Here is a 25,794-nt window from a genome sequence, read left to right on the forward strand (position 1 = left end):
AATGATATTGTACATCATATTTCCAGCACTTTTAATATTTAATTTGCTAGGGTTCTTTTAGTAATCTACTTTACTTTACTAATCTAATTTTACTAATCTAATTTACTTTACTAAAGATACTTTATTTTTGGTGGTTGTTACTTGAACCGTGTTGAATGTTAACAGGAAGGACTTTTGTAAGAAAATGAGAATCTCCCTCCTTTACTCGAGAGTTAGAGGTAAGGGAAGGGGAGACTCACGTTCTGAAGTCAGTAATATTTACTTCGGAAGCCAGAATGACAGCCAGTTCACATGTTGAAATACAACTGATTTTTTTTCATTAAACCTCTGTAGCAGCATGTTGTAGCAGGGAAAATGAATCCCCTGGTCTGCAGCTAACCAGGAATATCTGCGCTCAGAATTCAGTGATGGGGAAATTCCTGCTCTACTTTTGATTTGAAATGCAATGCCATATTGTCCTTGTTTTAATGGATATAAACATAGAATGTGAGAGTTTCTTCCCTTTTTGCAGTAAAGAGACACCCTCTAAAAACTCCTCCCACTGCTCTTTGCCAATCAGAGTGGGGTTCAGGTGCATAGCACCACCCCAAGAGTGGGTTTGACCAATCAGTTCTGGGATGGGTTGACCGATATGTAAAAGGATCATGTGACCGCTCTAAGACCTCCTTCTGTCGCCTCTAGCAATCAGAGTAGGTTTCAGCCATGTAGGACCACCCCAAGAGCAGGTTTGAGCAATCAGGGAAAGTTTTGGGGTGGACTGACCCATCCAGAAGAACTATCGGATTCATTTGAGTGTTTTGACTCTTATTTATCTCTATGACGTTGTCCAACCCGCCCCCCCCTCATTTTGACAATAATGGTCAAAATCTTTGCAAAAGGTGTTTCTGCTCTCAGGTTCCCAGTTTTAGTCAAGGAATAGTGATCAGCAGGGGGGCAGGCCACAGGTAAAGCAGGTGTAAAGTGTCCCTGCTGCAATTTAAGCCCACTGCTTCTTGTCCTATCCTCAGAAGTTAAGGAGAACAATTTTTCTTCCTCCTCCTTGCAACAACCTTTTATGGACTTGAAAACTGTTCTCATGTCCCCTCTCAGTCTTCTCCTCTCCAGACTAAACGGACCCATTTTTTCCAATGTTACCTCATAGGTCATGCTTTCTAGGCCTTTGATCAATTTTGTTGCTCTTCTTCAATTTGTTCACTTCTTTCCTGAAATGTCCACATCTTTCCCAGAACTGAACACAATACTGCAGTTGAGGCCTAATCATCGGGGAGTAGAGTGGAAGAATTACTTCTTGTGTCTTGCTTAGAACAGTCCTGCTAATACAGCCCAGAATGATGTTTGCTTTTTTTTGCAACAATGTTACACTCTTGACTCATATTTAGCTTATGATCCACTGTGATTCCCAGATCCCTTTCTGCATTACTCCTTCCTAGGCAGTCATTTCCCATTTAAATGTGTGCAACTGATTGTTCCTTCCTAAATGGAGTACTTTGCCTTTGTCCTTATTAAATTTCATTCAATTTACTTGAGACCATTTCTCCAGTTTGTCCAGATCAATTTGAATTTTATTCGTCTCCTCCAAAGCACTTGCAACTCCTCCCCGCTTGGTATCATCCGCAGACTCGATAAGTGTACTCTGTATGCTATTATCTGAATCATTGGTGATGATATTGAATAGAACTGGACCCAGAACTGATCCCTATGTGACTGCACTCAAGATACCCTTCCAGCTTGACTGTGAACCACTGACAACTGCTCTCTGAGAATAGTTTTCCAACCAGTTATGCACCCACCTTATAGTAACTGTTAGAGGGCTTTCCCTTTATCCCCTCCCCTGGTTCTTGTCACACAGACAGAAAGCAGAAGACCAGAAGTACGACATGCAGACAATGTGATATTTATTGGGGTAAGTTCCAAGCAAGCATATTTATAGCTCTACCTGCTGACAGTCTGTTCCCCAGTGTTCCATTCCCAGCTCTGATGCTGCAGATCCTTTACCCCATGTCTGATTCACCTCCCACCAATTCCTGGTGAGCCCAGATCCAAAAAACCCTTGGATCTTAAACCAAGGAAAAATCAATCAGGTTCTTTAAAAGAAGACTTTTAATGAAAGGGAAAGAGTGAAGGGAATACCTCTGTGAGATTAGCATACAAGGTACTCTCACAGACAACAGATTCAAAACACAGAGGATGTCCCTCTGGGCAAAAACCTTAGTCACACAAAGACACCCAATTTGATTCTCCCTCTTATGCAAAACGAAGTCACAAAAGAAAATAAACATAATCTAATACATTCCGTCTCTAAACACTTACTACTTTTAAGAAATGCTAGATGGCGGATTCCTGGATCCTTCACTCCGGCACAAACTTTTCTGAACAGACAAAAGACTGATTTCCCTCCTCCCTCTTTGAAAACATCTTGTCCTCCCATTGGTTCCTCTGCAGGGCCGGCTCCAGACCCCAGCGCGCCAAGCATGCGCTTGGGGCGGCGTCTCAGCGGGAGGGCGGCAGGCGGCTCCGGCGGACCTCCCGCAGGCATGCCTGCGGGAGGTCCACTGGAGCCGCGGGACCGGCGACAGCTAGAGCGCCCCCCGCGGCGCGCCGCCCTGCTTGGGGCGGCGGAAATCCTAGAGCCGCCCCTGTTCCTCTGGTCAGGTGTCAGCTAGGCTATGTGAACGTCTTAACCCTTTACAGCTAAAAGAGGAATTAACCCTTAACTGTCCGTTTATGACATAGGTGTTTGTAAATTGATTGCTTAATTATTTGCTCCATTATCTTTCTGGGTACTGAAGTTAAGCTGACTGGTCTGTAATTCCCTGGGTTGTCCTTATTTCCCTTTTTATAGATTGGCACTATATTTGCCATTCTCTAATCCTCTGGAATCTCTCCCATCTTCCATGACTTTTTGAAAGTAATTGCTAATAGCGCAGATATCTCCTCAGTCAGCTCTTTGACTATTCTAGGGTGTATTTCTTCAGGCCCTGGTGACTTGAAGGTATCTAATTTGTCTTGAAAACAAAAAAAACAAAAAACAAAATAAAAAAACAGGAGTCCTTGTGGCACCTTAGAGACTAAAATTTATTTGGGCATAAGCTTTTATGGGCTAAAACCTACTTCATCAGATGCATGTAGTGAAAAAAATACAGTAAGAAGGTATAAATATACAGCACATGAAAAGATGGGAGTTGCCTTACCAAGGTGGGGGGGGGGTCAGTGTTAAGGAGGCCAATTCAATTAGGGTGGATGTGGCCCATTCCCAACAGTTGACAAGAATATCAACAAAGGGAAAATTACTTTTTGTAACACCCCTTCTTGTCAACTGTTGGGAATGGGCCACATCTACCGTCTTTTGCTTACTGCTTATTGGGATTGTCCCAATAAAATAGGTGTGTCTATGCAATCACAGTCTTCTCCTGAGTTCTTTTCCCCAGGTTCATCACACCATCTTTATGATAGGTTCACCTCATAAATTGAGCTGTCTCTGTGCACTTGTCAACAAGTAACTGATCAGGCCTTTTGGCTGTTTAGACTTTATTACATTTCAGTTGGATTAATTTTAGAGATTTGCACTTCTTATCTGAAGAAGTGAGATTTTTTTGCTCATGAAAGCTTATGCCCAAATAAATCTGTTAGTCTTGAAGGTGCCACCAAACTCCTTGTTGTTTTTGTGGATACAGACTAACACGGCTACCCCCTGATACATATCAACTGAATGTATCACCTTCTCTAATATAAAACAAGGGCCTGGCCTTTTCCCCTTTATGAATTATCAGTTGGACATAAATATATATTACATTATCACAATTTTACTTAAAATAGATATCATTGTAAGAGGTGTTTGCAATACTCTTTGAGGTAATAAAACTTCCTCAAACTGCATATCCCTGTTACAGAATCTTCATTAGGGCTTTCAAATTTCTATATCATTCCTTAAACTTTTATTGACAATCTTAAATTATATCTCTCATTTCCCATTAAAATATGTGTACATTATGCTGCAATGTCAAGTAAGATCTGGCTCTACTGTATCTCTATAATGGATTTCTTGAAATGAAGTATATAACCTGAAAGAAAAAAAGATAAAGGAGGAAGCTATTTCCTAGTTTAACAAGATTGCATGGTCAGTTTAGCTAGCAACTGTTCCTCTTTCTTAATTTAACCTTACCATGAAAAACAGAAGCAACCTCTGTACTTTGACATGTTCTAAATGTCTAGGCCTAAATCATGCCAAGGATTCTGGCCTATTTATGGATGTGTATCACATTATTATTAGTAATAAATTCTGTATTTTCTCATTAATATTCACATCTCACAAGTACCTGTCTTATGGAAGTTACGCGCTGAACATACCTGGTAAATACCTATCACATGGTTCAAAACCTGTTAAAGTCAATGGACAATGTCCCTTTGACTGGAATAAATTTTCCAGAGAAATTCAAATACATCATATTTATCATGTGTTGCTCAGCCACTACATACATAATTCTATTATTATTATTATTATTATTATTATTATTATTATTATTAATAATAATAATAATAATAATAATAAAGAAAGTCAGATATGCCTGCCAAGGCTAGTTCTCACCAAACCCATGGGGGAAAAGACCTCAAGAGAAGACTGTATTTCAATAGACACAGTTATTTTACCTAGGTAATCAGCACACAGCCCTGCTTTGCCAAAGCGATCAATTTTGGCCATGTAACCCTTCTGCCAGGCAATGTAAGCAGGAACCAAGGCTGGGATCAATATCTAGGGGTTCCTCTTAACAATATAAAACAGAACTGGCTTGAGATCCCACCAACTAATCCAGGAAAAATTACCACCACCCAACATGCCTCTGAGACTACTTCTCCACTCACAAGCACTAAGTGTCTATAACAAAATAAACTTTTACTAAAGAAGAAAACACAACATTAATTTAGGAAGACACTGCAACAAGGATTTGGAAGTACACAACCAGTAAGTAAAACACTCAGCCTACAGTATCTTGAGCAGTGTCCCTTTTCTCAGTTTCCCACCTTGCGGTGTGAAAGCTCAAGGAATGAATATCTCTTTAACATGCCATTCCCATTTTCCATCCAGTGCCCCCCACTCACAGTTTGCTGTCTGAGATGAGCAATGTCCCCAGAGTCCAGCTGTGTATTTACCTACCTCCCCTGAGAAGAGAGGGTGGTAGAGTCATGCCTCCATCTCTGCTCATGTGTGTCTCTACAGTCACCATCACTGTCACTTCTCTCCACAACATTATATTCTGAGGTTCCACCACTTAGCTCAAGTCTCTGTGCTTTCACTGGCTAGCAGAGAACCTCTCTGCAACTGTCTTTCCTGCATTATTTGTGGTCAAAATGCTATTTCTTTATCACTTCTAACATCCAGTCCCCTTAAATGAGCTTATCAGTAAATCCACATCTAATAATCACTGAGAAAGAACCAGGACATTCAAAACAGACTACTCACCTCTGTCTCTAAACACCTGGGGGGGGGGGAAGTCATATAGTTTCTAGAACACCTTAAACTAACACACCTTTTTCCGTTGGGGGGCATTGTTTTAAATCCTCACTAGCATTTACTTGGACTTGGCATCACTGCCCACTACTTAGCAAATTATATTCACGTTAGGGTAACCCCCTCAGTTAGGGCTTGCTAAATACAGTTCTGCTTCCCTTTACTCACACACTCAGGATAAAAAAAAAATTCATTACCCTTCCATTGAACACAAATTAATTTTAACCCCAAACAGACAAAACTGATCAGTTTGGCAATACTGAAATGTGTGCTGAGTCCCTAGGCAGAGTCATGTGTTTATTCAAATACAATCTGCCGCTGAGGTCTTTTCCAGCAGTCTGTCACTAGGTATCAGCAAAAGCAACAAAGAATCCTGTGGCACCTTATAGACTAACAGACGTTTTGCAGCATGAGCTTTCGTGGGTGAATACCCACTTCTTCGGATGCAAGTGGTGGAAATTTCCAGGGGCAGGTTTATATATGCAAGCAAGAAGCAAGCTAGAAAGGTATCAGCAGAGATTTCATTCAGCAGAGAGTTCATTCAGTCCCTGCTTACATCTGATTTGGCTGAAACCTTACATCAGTGTACAATGCAGGGTCATGAAATGTTGTTATCCTTATTGCATATATCAAGAGCAGCAGAACTGTTCTTAGCATGCCCTAGTTCTGGAAAGAAGCACAATCTTGTACATATATCACCTGTAAGAGTTTCCTGGACTGAAGCGCCATAGAATAGGTGTGACAAAAGCTGTCTTGATCACCAAATAGAAGCAGAGACCTCCAGAGTGACATGCAGGAGTCTCCATAGACTGAGGTACAAAGTCAGCTCCTGGAGGGGAGAGGGATGTGAAAGACACACATGCTCTGTAGGTCAGTATGAGTGGGACGTTAACAAAAGAACTGGCCAAATACCCTTTGCTCTTCCCTCCTTCTTTCCTTTTCTCTCATTTACCCTCCTCTCTACCTCCCTTCCTTCCCAACCTCCTGCCCTGCTCTCCTGTCACCTCCTCTCCTTTCTCTTCTCCTTTCTGTCTTCATCTTAATCCTTTCTTTTTTTCTTACCTATTCACTCTCTTCCATGCCTCATCTTTCTCACCTCCCCTACCTTCTCCCTCATTCTTCCCCCCTTTTCTTGATGTCCTCATCCCTAATTCCAGAAATCCTCCCAAATCGAACTTCTCGCAGCCATAATGCTAGTTAATTAACAGGTGATTAACAAATACAGCCCTACGAGGGACACACGCTGTTCATTTGGATAACTAGTATGTCTGGATAAAGGGATTTAGGATAACTGGAAGTATCCTGTAAATTGATTTTAACTCAGGTAGTTTTAAAATGACCACATTTTCATTTGAACAAATAAATCACATGTATTACTGCTACTTATCCATTAAAATTGGCAGGAAGGTGTGTTCTCCCTCATTGCTTCACTGGAGCCCTGAATGGTTTCTGAAGATAGCTAGAAAGTGATTCAGGTAGTTCATTGCCTCAAGGGGTTATGACAGCTGTGTTCTTCTCTTTCTGGATCTCACAGGCATCTCCCTAAATAAGACTTTAAAAGAAGAGTTATTAGGGGGATTATCTGACTTTATGATGTGACTTTAGCAGTTGCCAGATTGGGGGGGAGGACTCTCAGTAGCCAGATGTTAACAGCCCAACTTGCTGTCTCTCTCAGCCACATATTTTTGCTTCAGTGACGGACAGTTTGATCTAAAACAGCCTGGTTTATAAAGATTCTGAAGGTTTCTACTTGGTAAAACGGCGGGGGGCTAATCAGAAAGTGACCCATGGTTCTAGTGAAGATTTGAAATGTCTGACTTCAATTTGAATGTTGCAATTGTTGCAACTTTGTCTCTGGAAAATTCCATCATCTTTTTGCCAAAACATCTTGAGCCATCCCAGTTTGCATAGGACACGTTAAGCCACAGTGGTTTGTGCAAAACCTCTTGGGACACATAACGAACATTTATTGTTTTAGCTCTGATCAGCAACTTACTTCTGCAGGACACTTCCCATTGCCCTCCCTGTGCTGTGTTCCTTGGCCAACTTGATAAGACTCTGTGTCCTTCCCCATGTGGCTGTTTCTGCTGCAGAGAGGTCAGTTTTGAAGTCAGAAGAGATTCTTTATTTAAAGTCTTTTACAATCATGGAAATGTAGGACTGAAAGGGACCTCAATCAGAAAAGACCCATGGTTCTAGTGAAGATTTGAAATGTCCAACCTCAATTTTAACATAGCAATTGTTGCAACTTTATCCCTTGGAAATTCCATCATCTTTGGGCCAAACATCTTGTGCCATCCCAGTTTGCATAGGACACGTTAGGCCACAGTGGTTTGTACAAAACATCTTGGGACATATAATGAACAATTATTGGTTTAGCTCTAGTCAGCAACTTACTTCTGCAGGCCACTTCTCATTCACCTCCCCGTCTTGTGTTCTTTGGTCAAACAATATGACTCTCAGTTTGCCCCACCAGTTCTTAAAAATCTGTAATGACGGGGATTCCACAACCACCCTTGGAACCCTATTCCAGAGTTTAATTTAGTTAGAGAGTTTTCCTAATATTTAAACTAAACCCCCCTTGCTGAAAATTAAGCCCATTACTTCTTGTCCTACCTTCAGTGGACCTAGAAAACAGTTGATCACCATCCTCTTTATAACAGCCCTTTACATATCAGATCTCCCAATTCTAATGCCTGGCTCCTATTTCCTTCTTCTGAAAGATCCCCCCCCACACACACACTTCAACGCCATGGGTCCCCAATATATTCCCCAAATATATTCCTCTGAGTCCCCCCAATCTCACCCCACATGTCCCAGTTACCCAGATCCCCTACGCATAACTCTATCCCTGGCTGACACAGACAATGATACCCAGGTCTACCCCACAGAAGGGTCCTGGTCATTGCCCATGTTGGGGAGTGAGACCTGCAGCATTCTCAACACCCTGAGGTATCTTCTGACAGGGGATTTCCAACCCCCAATCCCTTCTGTGTGTCTCTAAATTCCCCCAATCCCACCCAACATGTCCCAGCTTACCCAATCCCCCCCATGTAACTCTATCCCCTCTAATTTCCACACCATGTGCCTCAGGCTGCTACGCTGCCCCCCTCTTCCCTGGGCTCCCCTGGGGGGCTGCTGCCCTCCCAGTCAACAGAGAGACTGATGGATCTTCAGTGGGAGGGACAGGGCCCAACCTTAGAATCATAGAATCATAGAATCTCAGGGTTGGAAGGGACCTCAGGAGGTCATCTAGTCCAACCCCCTGCTCAAAGCAGGACCAAACCCAACTAAATCATCCCAGCCAGGGCTTTGTCAAGCCTGACCTTAAAAACCTATAAGGAAGGAGATTCCACCACCTCCCTAGGTAAACCATTCCAGTTCTTCACCGCCCTACTAGTGAAAAAGTTTTTCCTAATGTCCAACCTAAACCTCCCCCTCTGCAACTTGAGACCATTACTCCTTGTTCTGTCATCTTCTACCACTGAGAACAGTCTAGATCCATCCTCTTTGGAACCCCCCTTCAGGTACTTGAAAGCAGCTATCAAATCCCCCCTCATTCTTCTCTTCTGCAGGTTAAACAATCCCAGTTCCCTCAGCCTCTCCTCAGAAGTCATGTGCTCCAGCCCCCTAATCATTTTTGTTGCCCTCCGCTGGACTCTCTCCAATTTATCCACATCCTTCTTGTAGTGTGGGGCCCAAAACTGGACATAGTACTCCAAATGAGGCCTCACCAGGGCTGAATGGAGGGGAATGATCACGTCCCTTGATCTGCTGGAAATGCCCCTACTTATACAACCCAAAATGCCATTAGCCTTCTTGGCAACAAGGGCACACTGTTGACTCATATTCAGCTTTTTGTCCACCGTAACCCCTAGGTCCTTTTCTGCAGAACTGCTGCCCAGCCATTCGGTCCCTAGTCTGTAGCAGTGCCTGGGATTCTTTCGTCCTAAGTGCAGGACTCTGCACTTGTCCTTGTTGAACCTCATCATATTTCTTTTGGCCCAATCCTCTAATTTGTCTAGGTCCCTCTGTATCCTATCCCTACCCTCCAGTGTATCAACCACTCCTCTCAGTTTAGTGTCATCTGCAAACTTGCTAAGGGTGCAGTCCACATCATCCTCCAGATCGTTAATGAAGATATTGAACAAAACCGGCCCCAGCACTGACCCTTGGGGCACTCCACTTGATACCGGCTGCCAACTAGACATGGAACCATTGATCACTACCCCTTGAGCCCGACCATCTAGCCAGTTTTCTATCCACCTTAACATCCATTCATCCAGCCCATACTTCTTTAACTTGCTGGCAAGAATACTGTGGGAGACTGTATCAAAAGCTTTGCTAAAGTCCAGAAATAGCACATCCACTGCTTTCCCCTCTTCCACAGAGCCGGTTATCTCATCATAGAAGGCAATTAGGTTAGTCAGGCATGACTTGCCCTTGGTGAATCCATGCTGACTGTTCCTGATCACTTTCCCCTCCTTTAAGTGGTTCAGAATTGATTCCTTGAGGAACTGTTCCATGATTTTTCCAGGGACTGAGGTGAGACTGACTGGCCTGTAGTTCCCTGGATCTTCCTTCTTCCCTTTTTTAAAGATGGGCACTACATTAGCTTTTTTCCAGTCATCCGGGATCTCCCCCGATCACCATGATTTTTCAAAGATAATGGCCAATGGCTCTGCAATCTCCTCGGCCAACTCCTTTAGCACCCTCGGATGCAGTGCATCTGGCCCCATGGACTTGTGCTCATCCAGCTTTTCTAAATAGTCCCCAACTACTTCTTTCTCCACAGAGAGCTGGTCACCTCCTCCCCATACCGTGCTGCAGAGTGCAACTGTCTGGGAGCTGACCTTGTCCGTGAAGACAGAGGCAAAAAAAACATTTAGTACACTAGCTTTCTCCACATCCTCTGTCACTAGATTCCCTCCCTTATTCAGCCAGGGGCCCACACTTTCCTTGACTTTCTTCTTGTTGCTAACATACCTGAAGAAACCCTTCTTGTTACTCCTAACATCTCCGGCTAGCTGCAACTCCAAGTGTTATTTGGCCTTCCTAATTTCACTCCTGCATGCCTGAGCAATACTTTTATACTCCTCCCTGGTTATTTGTCCAGCCTTCCACTTCTTGTAAGCTTCTTTTTTGTGTTTAAGACGAGCAAGGATTTCATATTAAGCCAAGCTTGTCGCCTGCCATATTTACTTTTCTTCCTACACATCGAGATGGTTTGTTCCTGCAACCTCAATAAGGATTCTTTAAAATACAGCCAGCTTTCCTCAACTCCTTTCCCTGTCATGTTATTCTCCCAGGGGGCCTTGCCCATCAGTTCCCTGAGGGAGGCGAAGTCTGCTTTTCTGAAGTCCAGGGTCTCTGTTCTACTGCTCTCCTTTCTTCCTTGTGTCAGGATCCTGAACTTGACCATCTCATGGTCACTGCCTCCCAGGTTCCCATCCACTTACATGAAGTCTGAGCTCTACTGACTTGCAGGGAGCTCTACCAACTATAGTCATGTTCAGATCCTGGCTTTGTCATGGCAAAGACTGTCAAAGTCATTTTAGAGGGACCTGGTGTGCCCCTGTGCTCTATGACACACAACTATGTCTATATCATAGAAATGGAAGGAACCTTGAAAGGTCATTGAGTCCAGCCCCCTGCCTTCACTAGCAGGACCAAGTACTGATTTTGCCCCAGATCCCTAAGCATACCCCTCAAGGATTGAACTCACAACCCTGGTTTTAGCAGGCCAGTGCTCAAAGCACTGAGCTATCTCTCCCCCCACTATGAACAAAAATACTAGGCCTGGCTTCCCATGGAGACGTCTGCTCAAACAATTTTGATTGGCTATGGGAGTAGGAAACATGGAGGCAGACTGGAGGGATCCCAACAGTTTAAATGGAGAACACTCAATTCCTGAACACCACATGATGCCCCCACCCACATACATACATTCATCACTCACAGTATCCTCAATGTTACGAAGGTTATTCTGTGATTTTTCAAGGATTTGAAAAATCTCTGTCATGGGATGGTTGCATAAAAATAGGAAAAATAAAGAAACATACACTAAGAATATTAATCAATACTGCATGAAAAAAGGCACACAAGTAATACACACACACACACACAGAGTTTGGTGCCAAGTTATTAGTATTTTAATAGTGTCATCTATGTCCAGGGATGAGCAAGAATCCTTTGTAGAATTTAGGGCTAAGCCAGTAAAACATGTCTAATAGCAGATGCTGCATCTGTGGCTCACAGAAGAGGTAGATTGAGTAACAGCAACAGTTGCTAGCGGAGCTAACCACAAACTCTCACTCACTTGGGAAGTAACTTCATCTTTTATCGGTTTCAGCTATATTATTTGCTTTATTCCTAGAGGTCCACAGCAGATAGATAAGATCAAGCTGGGACATGATGTAGCAGCATAATGTCCATTTTAGAAACTATATTTTGGAGAAAGTTCTGTATTTTAAAGGACTTGGCCGAGAAGCTGGCTGGACCACTGATGTTGGTTTTCAATAAGTCTTGAACTGGGGAAGTTGCAGAACACTAGTAGAAAGCTATTGTTGTGCCAGTACTTAAAAAGGGGGGAATGGGAAGCTCTGATTAATTATAGGCTTCTCAGTCTGACATCAATCACAGGAAAAATAATAGCGTAGTTGATACAGACAGGATTAATACAGAATTGAAGGCAGGTAAAAGAATTAATGGCAATAAACACAGGTTTATGAAAAAGAATTATGTCAAACTAACTTAATATATTTGTTATAGAGTTACCAGTTTGGGTCATGAAGAGAATATTGTTGATACAATAGACTTAGTGTTCTGTAAAACATTGAAATTGGTACCACATGACATTTGGATTAAAAAATTATATAAAACTAACATGGCATACATTAAATGGATTAACTGCTGGCTAACTGATAGGTCTCAAAGTGTAATTGTAAAGAAGGCATCATCATTGATGGGGTATATGTCTCATGGGCTCTGGTAGGGACTGGTGAGAGAGACAGATACAAGCTATAAATTTAGATATAGATAATAGCTCATCATACTGCAACATAAACTCATTTCACTCACTAATAATTCTGGTAACATAAATGGCACAGTAAAAGAAAACAGCTCTTCTCTCTGTACCCTTCCCTGGTTATTCTCTACACTTCATCTGCTACTTAGATGAAGGATGGCTGCCTGTGTTATGAGATCTCTTCAGAAATGCCAGTCGAATGGATCATCGGGCGAAATGGCCAAATAGCACTTATGAGATTTTCACTTTTCATTGGTTCCACAACATATCAACAGAGCGTATCAGCTCCCTTATTACAAACAAATGCCTTGGTACAGTATATCAGTGATCACTGATAAAGAGAATGAGAAGTGACTGGGCCTCAGCTGTAGCCAGGGAAACTGAAGGAAATTTCCAAACTTCTGTAATGGAGTCAGTGCTCACTGGGAGCCCAAGTAGGATCAATGAGGTAGAACAACTGTACCCCTGATAACGGTTAGTTTTTCACCCAGGGAAGCAGAGCTGTGAGTATTAAGGGCTAGACGCTGCCATACTTAGGGTATGTCTACACTGCAAGAGCTACAGTAGCATAGCTGATCTCTAAGGCTGAAATTTGACCCCCTAATCCAAATTTTACCTCAGAGGGAATGTCTGCTCAGCAACATGACACCTGTGGCTGGCCTCAGGTTGTGGGGCTGTTTCACTACTGTGTAGATCATAGACTCATAGAATATCAGGGTTGGAAGGGACCTCAGGAGGTGATCTAGTCCAACCCCCTGCTCAAAGCAGGACCAACCCCAACTAAATCATCCCAGCCAGGGCTTTGTCAAGCCTGACCTTAAAAACCTCTGGGAAGGAGATTCCACCACCTCCCTAGGTAACCCATTCCAGTGCTTCACCACCCTCCTAGTGAAAAACTGTTTTTCATTTATCCAAACTGAATCATCCCCAATGCAACTTGAGACCATTACTCCTTGTTCTGTCATCTGCTACCACTGAGAACAGTCTAGCTCCATCATCTTTGGAACCCTTTTCAGGTAGTTCAAAGCAGCTATCAAATCCCCCCTCATTCTTCTCTTCTGCAGACTAAACAATCCTAGTTCCCCCAGTCTCTCCTCATAAGTCATAAGAACATAAGAACATAAGAAAGGCCGTACCGGGTCAGACCAAAGGTCCATCTAGCCCAGTATCTGTCTACCGACAGTGGCCAATGCCAGGTGCCCCTGAGAGGAGAACTACACAGGCAAGATGAAATGATCCTCTCTCCCATCCCCATCCTCCATCCTCTGACGAACAGAGGGAGGGGAACCATTCATTCCCATCCATCCTGGCTAATAGCCATATAGATTTAGCACCACCAATTTATCCAGTCCCCCCTTTAAATTGTTATAGTCCCCTCCTTCACTTCTCCTCCTCCAGTAAGGAGTTTGAGTTGACTGTGAAGTGCGTGAAGAAGAAAAAGAACTTTTTTTTTTTTTTTTGCTGCTTATTTTTTTCATTTGGTGACCTCTAGTTAGTTATGTATTAAATAAGTAAATAACTTATTTCTCCACTTTCTCAACATCACTCATGATTTTTATACTTATCATTGTCCCCCCCTTAGTCTCTTTTTTCCTTCTTTTCCAAGAGTCCTAGCTTCTTTAATCTTTCCTCATTCTCCATCTCTAAACCCTAATAATTTTTTTTTATTTTTTCTGAACCTTTTCTCTTGCTAGTTTAGTTTTTTGAGAGGAGAGGTGAGGAGACCACATCTGTACACAGTATTCGAGATGTGGGCGTTATGATTTATATAAGGGCAATAATATATTCTCAGTCTTATTCTATTAATTTTTTTTTATCCTCCTCCTTTTTTTTTTTTTTTTTTTTCTGCACTCGCACCTGCACGTGATCTCTTCAGAGAACGATCCACGATAACCTTTTTCCTGACTTCCTGTAGCTAGATTAGCCCATCATGTTGTTGTATTTGTAGTTGTTTTTGTTATTTTTTTTCATTTTATTTTACATACATTTATCCACATTAAATTTCATTTAAAGTCAAGATTAAAAAGTCATGTGCTCCAGCCCCCTAATCATTTTTGTTGCCCTCTGCTGGACTCGTTCCAATTTTTCCACATCCTTCTTGTAATGTGGGGCCGAAAACTGGACACAGTACTCCAGATGAGACCTCACCAATGTCGAATAGAGGGGAATGATCACATTCCTCGATCTGTTGGTAATGCCCCTACTTATACAGCCCAAAATGCCATTAGCCTTCTTGGCAACAAGGGCACACTGTTGACTCATATCCAGCTTCTCGTCCACTGTAACCCCTAGGTCCTTTTCTGCAGAACTGCTTCCTAGCCATTCGGTTCCTAGTCTGTAACAGTGAATGGGATTCTTCTGTCCTAAGTGCAAGATCCTGCACTTGTCCTTGTTGAACCTCATCAGGTTTCTTTTGGCCCAGTCCTCTAATTTGTCTAGATCCCTCTGTATCCTATCCATACCCTCCAGCGTATCTACCACTCCTCCCACTTTATTGTCATCTGCAAACTTGCTGAGAGTGCAGTCCACGCCATCCTCCAGATCATTAATGAAGATATTGAACAAAACTGGCCCCAGGACCTACCCTTGTGGCATTCCGCTTGAAACCAGCTGCCAACTAGACATGGAGCCATTGATCACTATCTGTTGAGCCCGAGGATCTAGCCAGCTTTCTATCCACCTTATAGTCTATTCATCCAGCCCATACTTCTTTAACTTGCCGGCAAGGATACTGTGAGAGACCGTATCAAAAGCTTTGCTAACGTCAAGGAATAACACATCCACTGCTTTCCCCTCCTCTACAGACCCGGTTATCTCCTCATAGAAGTCAATTAGGTTAGTCAGGCATGACTTGCCATTGGTGAATCCATGCTGACTGTTCCTGATCACTTTCCTCTCCTCTAAGTGCTTCAGAATTGATTCCTTGAGGACCTGCTCCATGATTTTTCCAGGGACTGAGAAGAGGCTGATTGGCCTGTAGTTCCCCGAAACCTCCTTCTTCCCTTTTTTAAAGATGAGCACTACATGAGCCTTTTTCCAGTCAGCCGGGACCTCCCCTGTTTGCCATGAGTTTTCAAAGATAATGGCCAATGGCTCTACAAGTACATCCGCCAACTCCTTTAGCACCCTCGTATTCAGTGCATCCGGCCACATGGACTTGTGCTCGTCCAGTTTTTCTAAATAGTCCCGAACCACTTCTTTCTCCTTCTCCCCATACTGTGCTGCCCAGTGCAGCAGTCTGGGAGCTGACCTTGTTTGTGAAGAGAGAGGCAAAAAAATCACTGCGTACATTAGCTTTTTCCACATCCTCTGTCACTAGGTTGCCTCCCTCATTCAGTAAGGGGCCCACACTTTCCTTGACTTTATTCTTGTAGATAAGATACCTGAAGAAACCCTTCTTGTTACTCTTAGATGTCTGGGCTGGGGCTGCAGCCTGGGCTCTAGGACTCTGTGTGGTGGGACGGTCCCAAAGCTTGGGCTGCAGCCCCAGCCCACAAATATACACAGCAATTAAAACACCACAGCCTGAACCCCACGAGCCTGAGTCAGCTGCCATGGGCCAGCTGCAGGGTCTTTTTTGTTTTTGTTTATGGTATAGACATACTCATCGAGCATCTGCAATATTATTTTAGTATTAAAAACTCTTAGCACTGGGGCAAATCTGCTCCCACCATATGAGCAGGTAAATCACAGCACCTCTTGAGCAAAGCTAAGGGCCTTTTGTTTTAACTCTTTATGATAAGGGGACCAGCTGCCTCAATCATGACACTTTATCCAGAAAAAAGTCAAAGGAGAGATTTGTTCTACAGGGTGGCCTCCTATCTTCCAGTCAATTTGCACAGGGTTTTTCCCAGAAATTATGACTTGGTCTCATTATAAAAAAGAACAAGGCCTTGCCAGATAAATAAGAGGAAAATTCATATAACAGACAGAAGATGCCACATGGAATTTGCGATAAAACAACCATTTCATCTGCATATAGTAACACCGAGATAAGTCTACCTTTAATGTGTGGTGGGGAAAATTTATTTTCCTTTAAACATCCACCACATTATTAATATATAAATTAATAACAAGAGGTGCTAGAAGGCATCCCTGGTATTCTCCCAACCCTGGCTTTACCCGACCCACATCGCTCTGTTGACGAGCCTCCAAATGTTCAGAAGTCTTAGATTGATACTGATAATTCTTAATTTTGCCCAAAGATTGTCTAGATCAATAGAATCAAATACCATCTTTAAAATTCTAATAGTAGCAAACAGTTTGTACCCGTAACCACAGGATATTTATAAATCATAGAGGAGAAAATAAAGCAAGTATCAATTGTGTCTCTACCTCTTTTTATCTAACTTCTCTCTGTGTATGGCAAGAACATAGCAGGGAAATAATAGGCGGGAGGTGGCAGTCAGGGCGACATGCCCGCTCCTTGTGTCCCCCCTCGTCAGAGAAACATCCAGTGCCCCTTGACCTTTCTCTATGGAGAAAGTAGCAGGTGAGAAGACCAGCACCTTCCAACAACAGAGAGACAGTTGAAATAGAGGGCACTGACTGAGAGAAGAGAGGGACAGCTCACTGCCCTGTCACCGCTCCCTATTGCCCTGTGGATGTCCTCCTCCCCATGGATTCTCATTCTTTATTCACTCCCCTCAACTTTTCTATTTGGTGCTTCCAAATGGAAGGTAATGGGGAGAAAGAGGAAGAAGGTGAATGGTAGGGGGTCTGTGAATGGGTTTGTGAAGCTTTGTGCAGGGGGTTGTATTTTGTAGGCTCTGAACCCTGGTTAGAATAATCCCGCAGGGAACTTGGAGGTGTCATACAGATCTATAGAACAATTTTAGCCCAATCACTTCTTGTTCTCTCTGTCCTGAAAGAATGAGACAAATCCCGAGAGGTGCTTGGCATCTGCAAGTGCCACTGGTTTCCACGTTTGATACATTGATATTTTATGTCTCTACTTTAGACAGGTATTGCTAAAGCTGATGCTTGTTATAGGGGGAAAGAAAGGGAAAACTCATGTTTTTCTCCCATCACTAACTCTAAAATTCCTCAGTTTACATATGCAGAAAAAAATCCATGGATTCCTGGCACACCGTATTTATAACGTTATTCACTTTATTTCTCATAAATCTCTCTTAAAAATGATTTAAAACTCTTTAGAATGGGTTATAAAGCATGAAATTAGTAAATTTCTTAAATACAAGTAAAATACTGATTAAATATTTTATAAAACTAATACACAAATGCACATGCCGTACTATAAATGCTTCCAAGATATAATTGTGTTCTGAAATTCTTATCTGCAAAAGGACCCTCATTTCAATTTAATGGGAGGCTTTTCATTTTTTCAGAGAGCTTTCGATCAGGCAGTAGGTATTTGCTAGTTGTAAATATTCATATTGTAACTTCCATAAGGCAGGAACCTGGCTACTGTGTTTCCCTGAAATTCTCCAGGAATGTTTATGATGACGTATAAATTATCATTATGATAATAATTATAAACAGATTGTAGCACAAATTTAGTAAATGTGACATGCTTCAAAAAAGATTTCAACAGATCAGCATTTCATAATCCCCGGTAGCCCATAAATAGGGACTCTCCATCGCTTGTCTATCTCGCAGTCTCCTCCCCAACAACGTTGAGTTCCCAGCCAACTTCAGCCATAAAGATTCTCTACCTGCTCTTTGCTTTCTTTTTCCTGGTGCTCCAAAGCTCTCCAGGTAAGATCTTAATGAAATGAAGGGGGGATATAGAAGGACAATTGTGAGTCTGTATTTTTCCAGCTTTTTTTTTCAAAAGAGTTTTGTGGTTTTCAGCAAATACTTCACATTTAACTGGAGAATGGACCTGGGGTGAGAATGTTCCCATTAAGATCCAGTCAGACTTGGCTGAACTATGGCCTGTAATACTATCACCAACGTTCTACCTAGTGGAGTCCTACAGGGATTGGTTCTTCCCACCACACTAGTCAAACTTTTTATAAAGGACCTGAAAAAAAAATAAACTCATCACTTATAAAGTTGGCAGGTGACAAAAATTAAGGGACAGGTCACTCATACAGAGGGATTTGGAACACTTGGTAAGCTGGGAACAAGGTAACAATCATACAGCGAAATCTAAATGTATGGATCTGGGAACAAAGAAGGTTGACCACAGTTATAGGATGAGGGACTCCATCCTGGGAAGCAGTGACTCAGAAAAATGATTTGGATGTTGTGGATGGATAAACAGCTCAAAAATGTTTAAAGGGTTAATACATAACGTGGATGCAGAAAGAGGGAAATATTGAGTAGGAGTAGAGAAATTATTTTACCTCTGTATTTCACACCTCCAGATGTGACCACATCTTGAATACTGTGTCCAGTTCTACTGTCCACACTTCAGGAAGAATGTTGATCAGTTGGAGAGGGTTCAGAGAAAAGCCACAGGAATGATGAAAGGATTAGAAAACTTGCCTTATAGTGATAGACTCAGAAAATTGAGTCTCTTTGTCTTAACAAAGAGAATGTTAAGGGGTGACTTGATCACAATTTTTAAGTACATGTATGATGGAAAAGATTTAATAATGGGCTCTTCAATCAAGGAAATAAAGATATTTTGTGATCCAGTGATTGGAAGTTGAAGCTAAACAAATTCAGTCTGGAAACAAGATGTAAATAGTTAACAGTGAAAGTAATTAACAATTGGAACAATTTACCAATGTATTCTCCATCACGGATAGTTTTTAAATCAAGAAATATGGGGTGGGGATTCCTAGAAGATACCTCTAAAAATATTTTGGGGAAGTCCCTTCAGACTAGATGATCACAATGGTCCCTTCGGACTAGAAGGTCACAAAGGTAATTGAGTACCAGGCAAACTGGTTGAATCTATAGTAAAGAACAGAATTATCAGACACATAGATGAACACGATGAGTTGGGAAAGAGTCAATATGGGTTTTGCAAAGGGAAATCATGACTCGCCAATCTACTAGTATTCTTTGAGGGGGTGAACAAACATATGGACAAGGGTGACCATGGGAGAAGAGGGAAGGTCCTCTCATGGATCAGTAACTGGCTAAAAGATGGGAAACAAAGGGTAGGAATAAATGGTCAGTTTTCAGAATGGAGAGACGTAAATAGTAGTGTTCTGCAGGGCTCTGTACTGGGACTGGTACTGTTCAAAATATTCATAAGTGATCAGAAAAAAGAGGTAAACAGTGAAAGGGCAAATGTTATTGATGCTACAAAATTACTCACAGATAGTGAAGTCCAAAGCAGAGTGCAAAGAAGAGTTACAAAGGAATCTCATAAATCTGAGTGACTGGGCAACAAAATGGCAGATGAAATTCAATGTTGATAAATGCAAAGTAATGCACTTTGGAAAACGTAATCCCAACTATATGTATAAAAAGATGGGGTTTAAATTAGGTGTTATAATTCAAAAAAGAGATCTTGGAATCATTGTGGAGAGTTCCCTGAAAACATCTGCTCAACGCACAGCAGCGCTAACAGAAAAAACAGAAAGGTAGCAACCATTAGGAAAGGGATAGATAATAAGACAGAATATATCATGATGCCTCTTCATAAATCCATGGTACTCCCAGATCTTGAAAGCTGTGTGCAGATGTGGTCGCCCCAGCTCAAAAAATATATGTTAGTATTGGAAAAGTTACAGACAATGGCAACTAAAATGATTAGGAGTATGAAACAGCTTCCGCATGAGGAGAAATTAAAAAGGCTGGACATTTTCAGCTTGTGTCCTCTTCCTCTGGCCTAACCCAATGAAAATACTCTTTGATCTAGGGCATTCAAGTGTTTGGATTGAAGTGTTTGGAAACCTTCACTTGTGATAACAGGGTCTTTGCATATCCTTTTCCTTTGATGAAATGACAAACTTCCTACGAGCTTGTATTGTCCAGGAGGATACTGAACAGTACAAGATGCACATTTCTGGGGGACGAGGCTGGCACTGGGAATTGACTGGTGTCGGTCTGCAGGATGTCTTGCTGGAAGTTTTCCTCTAATTCAGCTGGGAGTGACTTTACATGCTAGGGCTGTGCATGAGCAGGACCAGAAGTGGTTGCTTTCACAACGGAGCAGTGTAGGAGGGATCACAGGTTGGAGAACTGAGGGGACACAACTGTTCATTGGTCCAGATTTCTACCCTGGGGAATGTCACAGTGGATACTTTAAGGAAAGCACAGCTAAAATCTAGTTTAAAATAGTCTAATATTAATATGCTAAAGGACATTTGGCCACATTCTCATAAGGACCAGCCTGTCTGGAATGTCTAAGCTTGGCAATTGGTGACTGAGTAATTATTCCCAAGTGCTGAGTCTTCACAAGAATGTCTGTGCCGAGTCTCACTGACAATCAGGTGTTCTGACTGGGAGGGACTTGTTTAAACCCTTCTCATTCTAAAACTACCAGTCACCCAACCCAGTGCTGAGGTGGTTTAACCCCTGCTCAGCCAATCACCATTTAGATTCTGCCCAGTACATCAGTGTTTGGAATCAGAAAGAGTCAAAACCGCGGCAGCAAAATCATTGTCCCAGCCTTAGAAGTTGGTGATGAAGGCAGCTGCCTGCTTTCCATCCTGTACAGCTGTGGGGCTGTGAAGGATTCCCATGCTTAGTGCTACAGTTCTGAAACATACTATCTGCTGAATTAATTCACTCTGCTCAATTCTTAGGGGCAGTCTTTGAATGGGCACAGAGCTACAGACATTTATACATTATCAAAGATCTACTGAAAGGGGGCACAGGAAGATAACTGGGTTGACGTGGTCTTGTCTCAGTGAACTGAAAATTCAGCTAATGGGAAATACCCGTCATGCTGCAATCACAGCCCTTGTTTACACTTATGTGTAAGTGAAAATCAAGACTCTTTTTCTCCGTGCAGGAGTCACCCAGTTCATCAGTAACACCGCAGCTTGTAGACGTGCTTGGGGCTTCTGCCGCCGTACATGTCACCCCTATTCCACTTCGATTGGAACCTGCAGTGTTGCACTGAGTTGCTGTAGAAGAAGGCTAAGTTCAGGATGCCACAAGGGAGACATCACTGTGTAAACAGAATATTTGTGTCTCTCCTTTCTATAGCTGCTGTTTAATGACCTTGCCGGATCAGAGCACACGGCACAACCCTGGGACATGGGACAAAGGAAACTTCTGTGCTGCCCTGGTTCTGGGCTATCTGGAGTTTTCATATTAGAGTTACACTAATCTTATAGCTGCTTTACCAAGGCTGCCTAAGGTCTGTCCACAACCCAGAGCCTCAGGTCTTGTGATCTGTTTTCCACAGCTTGGCTGTGGCCATTCATTATACTAAAGCCTCTTTAATTATTAGCAACTTCCTCCCCTGCTCCGACACCCTGGCCCCATGACATCTCAGCTCTTGGATGGCGTGCTGGAGAGAGGGGAAATGGGGGTCACAGTTGTTGGTGTCACTAGGCATAAATCTAGGTAACTCGGGAGGATGAAAGACCACGAGTGTCGATGAAGTCTTCTTGCTCTAGGCCTGAGTGAACCAAAGTTTTTCCATGTTGTGAACTTTAACCAGCTGAAACTGCTAACAGCCAAAAAGCAAAAATTTGTAACTGTCAGCTTTCTTAGCTCGCAGCTGCAGTACAGCTCGAAACAGCAAAAAGCGGTAGTGATACGGGGAAGAAGGGGGGGGGGAACTCTGCATGCGTCTGTGTCGTAAAGGCCAGAGATAAACATGTGAATGGGAAGGTTTCTAACAAGCTACAATTTATTGCTTAATATATCTGCTGCAAGGGGAGGGAAGAAGGGGGAGACAGGGAGAAACAAAGGCCAGTACAGACAACTTGGAATATAAAAAGGGGAACTTGCTTTTATCAGTGCGCTTGATTTGAGATATTGCTTCTCCTAGTGCCTTTTCAAGATCTTGAATAAACTTGGTTTGCTTCTCCACCCTGGTGTGTTAATTAGTGCGACGCACACCGGGCAACGAACCCCGCTGTTGCCCCCTCGGGCCCTCTGGGCAGGCAACACACATACTCCATTTGGATGGCACTCCCCTCGGGTCTGTGGCAGATCTCGCCTTCTTTCGCTCTTTGGGTCAAGGGCCTCATTTCCTTCCTGCCCCAGCCCCTTCCTCGGGTCTTGTGTCTGCCAACTTGGAAATGCCAAACTCCATCTTTCCATCACCCCAGGAAAGCCCTGCCCCTTATCTCCTAGGAAGTTTCTCTTCTGAGCCCTGTGCAAACCAAGTGCCCCATGGAGTCCCCTGCTTTCCATCCGCTAGTATAAACATCTCTGGGGCATTTCACCCCACTGCTGCCTCCCTTCGATGTCTAACACCAGGTCAGCTTCTGAAAATGTAGAGGGTTTGCTGTTCTCCTCCTCCATGGATTGTTGGCTTTTATTCACACATGTAGCCAAAACATCTGTAAGGAAGAGACTTTGGCCATGCATCTGCCTAGGAAGGATTGATTCTTGAACCAGAGGAGGTCAAGTAACAAATCCAGTGAGCTGTTCACACCATCAGTCTCGTCCAAGCCCCAGGACCCGCTTTCATCATGGAATCCGGGGTTAAACATCACACCCCAAGGAGAGTCTCTTATACGTCAGTCTCTGTGTCCCAGGACAACACGCCATTGTTCTCGGCCACTTTGGCCCATGCTTACCAGGCCCACTGGATGGTAGGGAGATGGTGGAATTTGTGGGCCCTTCTGTTAGTGGGCCTGCTGGCAGGGTGGGATTCAGTAGCATGGGAACCGGAGGGAGTATAAGGGCCCTTCCATCAATCAAACCCTAACACTGCCCCTTGGCCCCTAAACCCTGCCCCTTGACCCCTTAAGCCCTGACCATCTGTCACCAGAAGTCCCACCCGTGGGGGATATTACTTCCGGGGTCGAGGCGGACACATGACCAGAAGCAAAGTGTGTCATGTGACCCCTCTAAGAACTCCTTCCACTGCCCTCTACCAATCAGGATGGGCTTTTCCCCTGTAGGCCCGCCCTGAGAGGAGATTTGACCAATCAGGGGTGTTCTGGGGTGGGGTGACTCGTCCAGAAGTGGTTCGTGTGACCTCTCTAAGAACTCCTCCCACTGCCCTCTACCAATTGCAATGTGTTTCAGCCACATAGGAGCACCCCGAGAGCAGGTTTGACCAATCGGGAGTGTTCTGGGTTGGGGTGACCCACCCAGAAGAGGGTCGTGTGACACCTCTAAGAATTCCTCCCAGTGCCCTCTGCCAATCAGAATGCAGGACCATCACCCCATAAGTCCCAGCGCCGGGGCAGAAGAGGCCCTCTTTTACCCAGAACGTGTGCTCTGGAGATCATGGAGACATGGACTCCTTCACCACCCCCGTGAGAACGTCAGACTTTGTTTGAGCCCCGAGGCCTTTGGATTTGTGTGGGAAAAGCGCTACATCAGCAAGAGTTGCGACGAGGGCCCTTTGACTCAGCCGTTGATAGATACACCGGAACCCGAAACCCAGGCCCTCGTGAAGCACCCCAATGAGCGTGACCACCACTCATTGTCTGCCCCTCTAGAGGGGGAAGGCGAATGCAGCTCGGGGGAGTCACTGGAGGACAAGGTGAACGGAAAAGATGTCACTCAGGTAAATGAATGAATAAGAAGTGATGGTTGATGATGGGGTGTAATGGGTTAGGAATCGTGGGGTTGCGTAAATCTAAAAACAAGCAGTGGGGGGCTTATTCTGTTTCTTTTTCTGAAAATCTCTCAACAGCTCGATGTCTTTCTAGAGGCCTTTGAGAACTTACAGATCGGTAGCCCTGTGGGAGTAAATATATTATGCATCAGCTGTTTTTGCTCATGTCTGAGACACAGATCTCAAGAGGAAAATCCGGAAAAGGACAAAATGGAAGAATGAACCAGCTCAGACTCCCTTATGGCAGGGGTCGTGGTGTCCGTTTTTACAGGCAGGCGGCTGTAAAAGTTCGTGTTAAACCAGGCAATTAATAGAACGTATTTAAATATGTCAATATGAATGTGTCCCTCTTCATATTTGTGTTAGTAAAAGACGGTGCCAGTAACAGTCATGTCTACACCGGCAGCTCTGTTAAAGAAAATATATTACACCCCCGGGGAAGTTGGGAGCTTCGACGGGTGACCCTTCTTTTTCAAGTGGCCAAAAAGCCTCGTAAAACGCTTACACTTTACATAAACCGGCTCGAATACATTTTAAAAGAAACAAGACCATTGGGTCAGATGTGGATGCGCAATGGCAGGCAGATTCGGTGAAGATGCATCAGTTCTCCAAATGCAACATCGGTTTTAAGTCCATCTTAACAGTGATAGATATTCTATCCAAATCTGCCTGGGCCTTAGGCCTAAAAGACCAGACGCGTGGTGAGGTATCCAAGGCCTTTAAACCTATTTTCAGCAAAGGTCGCATGCCTCAAAAATTACAAACCGATCGGGGGAAAGAATTTTTAAACAAACCTTTAAGCAGATTGTTAAAGCGGCATGGAGTTCACCAGTTTGTTACTAATAAGGAAGTCAAAGCAGGGGTTGTAGAGGATGTGGAGATATTTTACAGCCCATATCACCTTTTGCTACATTGACGTGTTACCTGAGTTTATAAAGAGTTACAACCAGAGTTTTCACAGAACTCTATGTACCAGACTTGCTGATGTTAGCCCTCCAAATTCTCTGAAGGTGTGGAAAACGGTTTACAGAGATGGTTTTAAAATAAAACCGGTTGTTGCCTCTTTTAGAAAAGGCGACCATGTGAGACTATTTAAAACCAAAGGAGCTTTTCAAAAAGTTATGAACAGACGTTTACCGATGAGATATTCCTTGGGCATGCCTAGCCTTGCTCAACACGTGCTTCAACAAGCCCAGACATGTATTTTGCAATGATTTTCATAGCCCTATTACCCAATAAAGCCCCCCAGGTGAGGGGATTAAAGACAATTGATGTTTGGGGTTTGTTTTTAAAAAATAAAAATGACCAATTCAGAAAAAAGGACACAGATTATTATTTTTTTAATAAAAATAATCGCTTGTGAGGTCCCCTAAATAATCCCCCAGAGGGGGATTCCAGTCACCCTCCCTTTTCACAAATATCACGAATCAGTGTTGTGGTACAGGCACCGCTCTTGCAACCTGTCTAGGAGGTTGTATAGTTCTCAGCGGGCATAAGCGGTGGTGAAACAGGCTATGAAGACGTTGGTATTGCCAGAGACAGAGAACTGGGCTTTTGCGAGCTTCCAAGACACACACGCGGTTTCATCGTCGATAAACTCGCAGGATGAAACCTCGTAACTGGGGGAAAACAGGTACTGAA

The 25,794-nt window shown here is 43.3% G+C and overlaps 1 protein-coding gene across 1 annotated transcript in view; it reads right to left on the minus strand.

Moving 5' to 3' along the window:
* Window positions 1-6,994: 6,994 nt before the first annotated feature.
* The window catches only part of LOC120401193, a 36,797-nt gene continuing 17,997 nt past the window's right edge, over window positions 6,995-25,794 (minus strand). The window contains exon 7 of the mRNA XM_039530847.1: window positions 6,995-7,048. Within this exon, the coding sequence (XP_039386781.1) occupies window positions 6,995-7,048 (54 nt within the window). The remainder of the gene's footprint in view (window positions 7,049-25,794) is intronic.

Source organism: Mauremys reevesii, linkage group 3, assembly GCF_016161935.1.
Source record: "Mauremys reevesii isolate NIE-2019 linkage group 3, ASM1616193v1, whole genome shotgun sequence".
NCBI lineage: Eukaryota > Metazoa > Chordata > Testudines > Geoemydidae > Mauremys > Mauremys reevesii.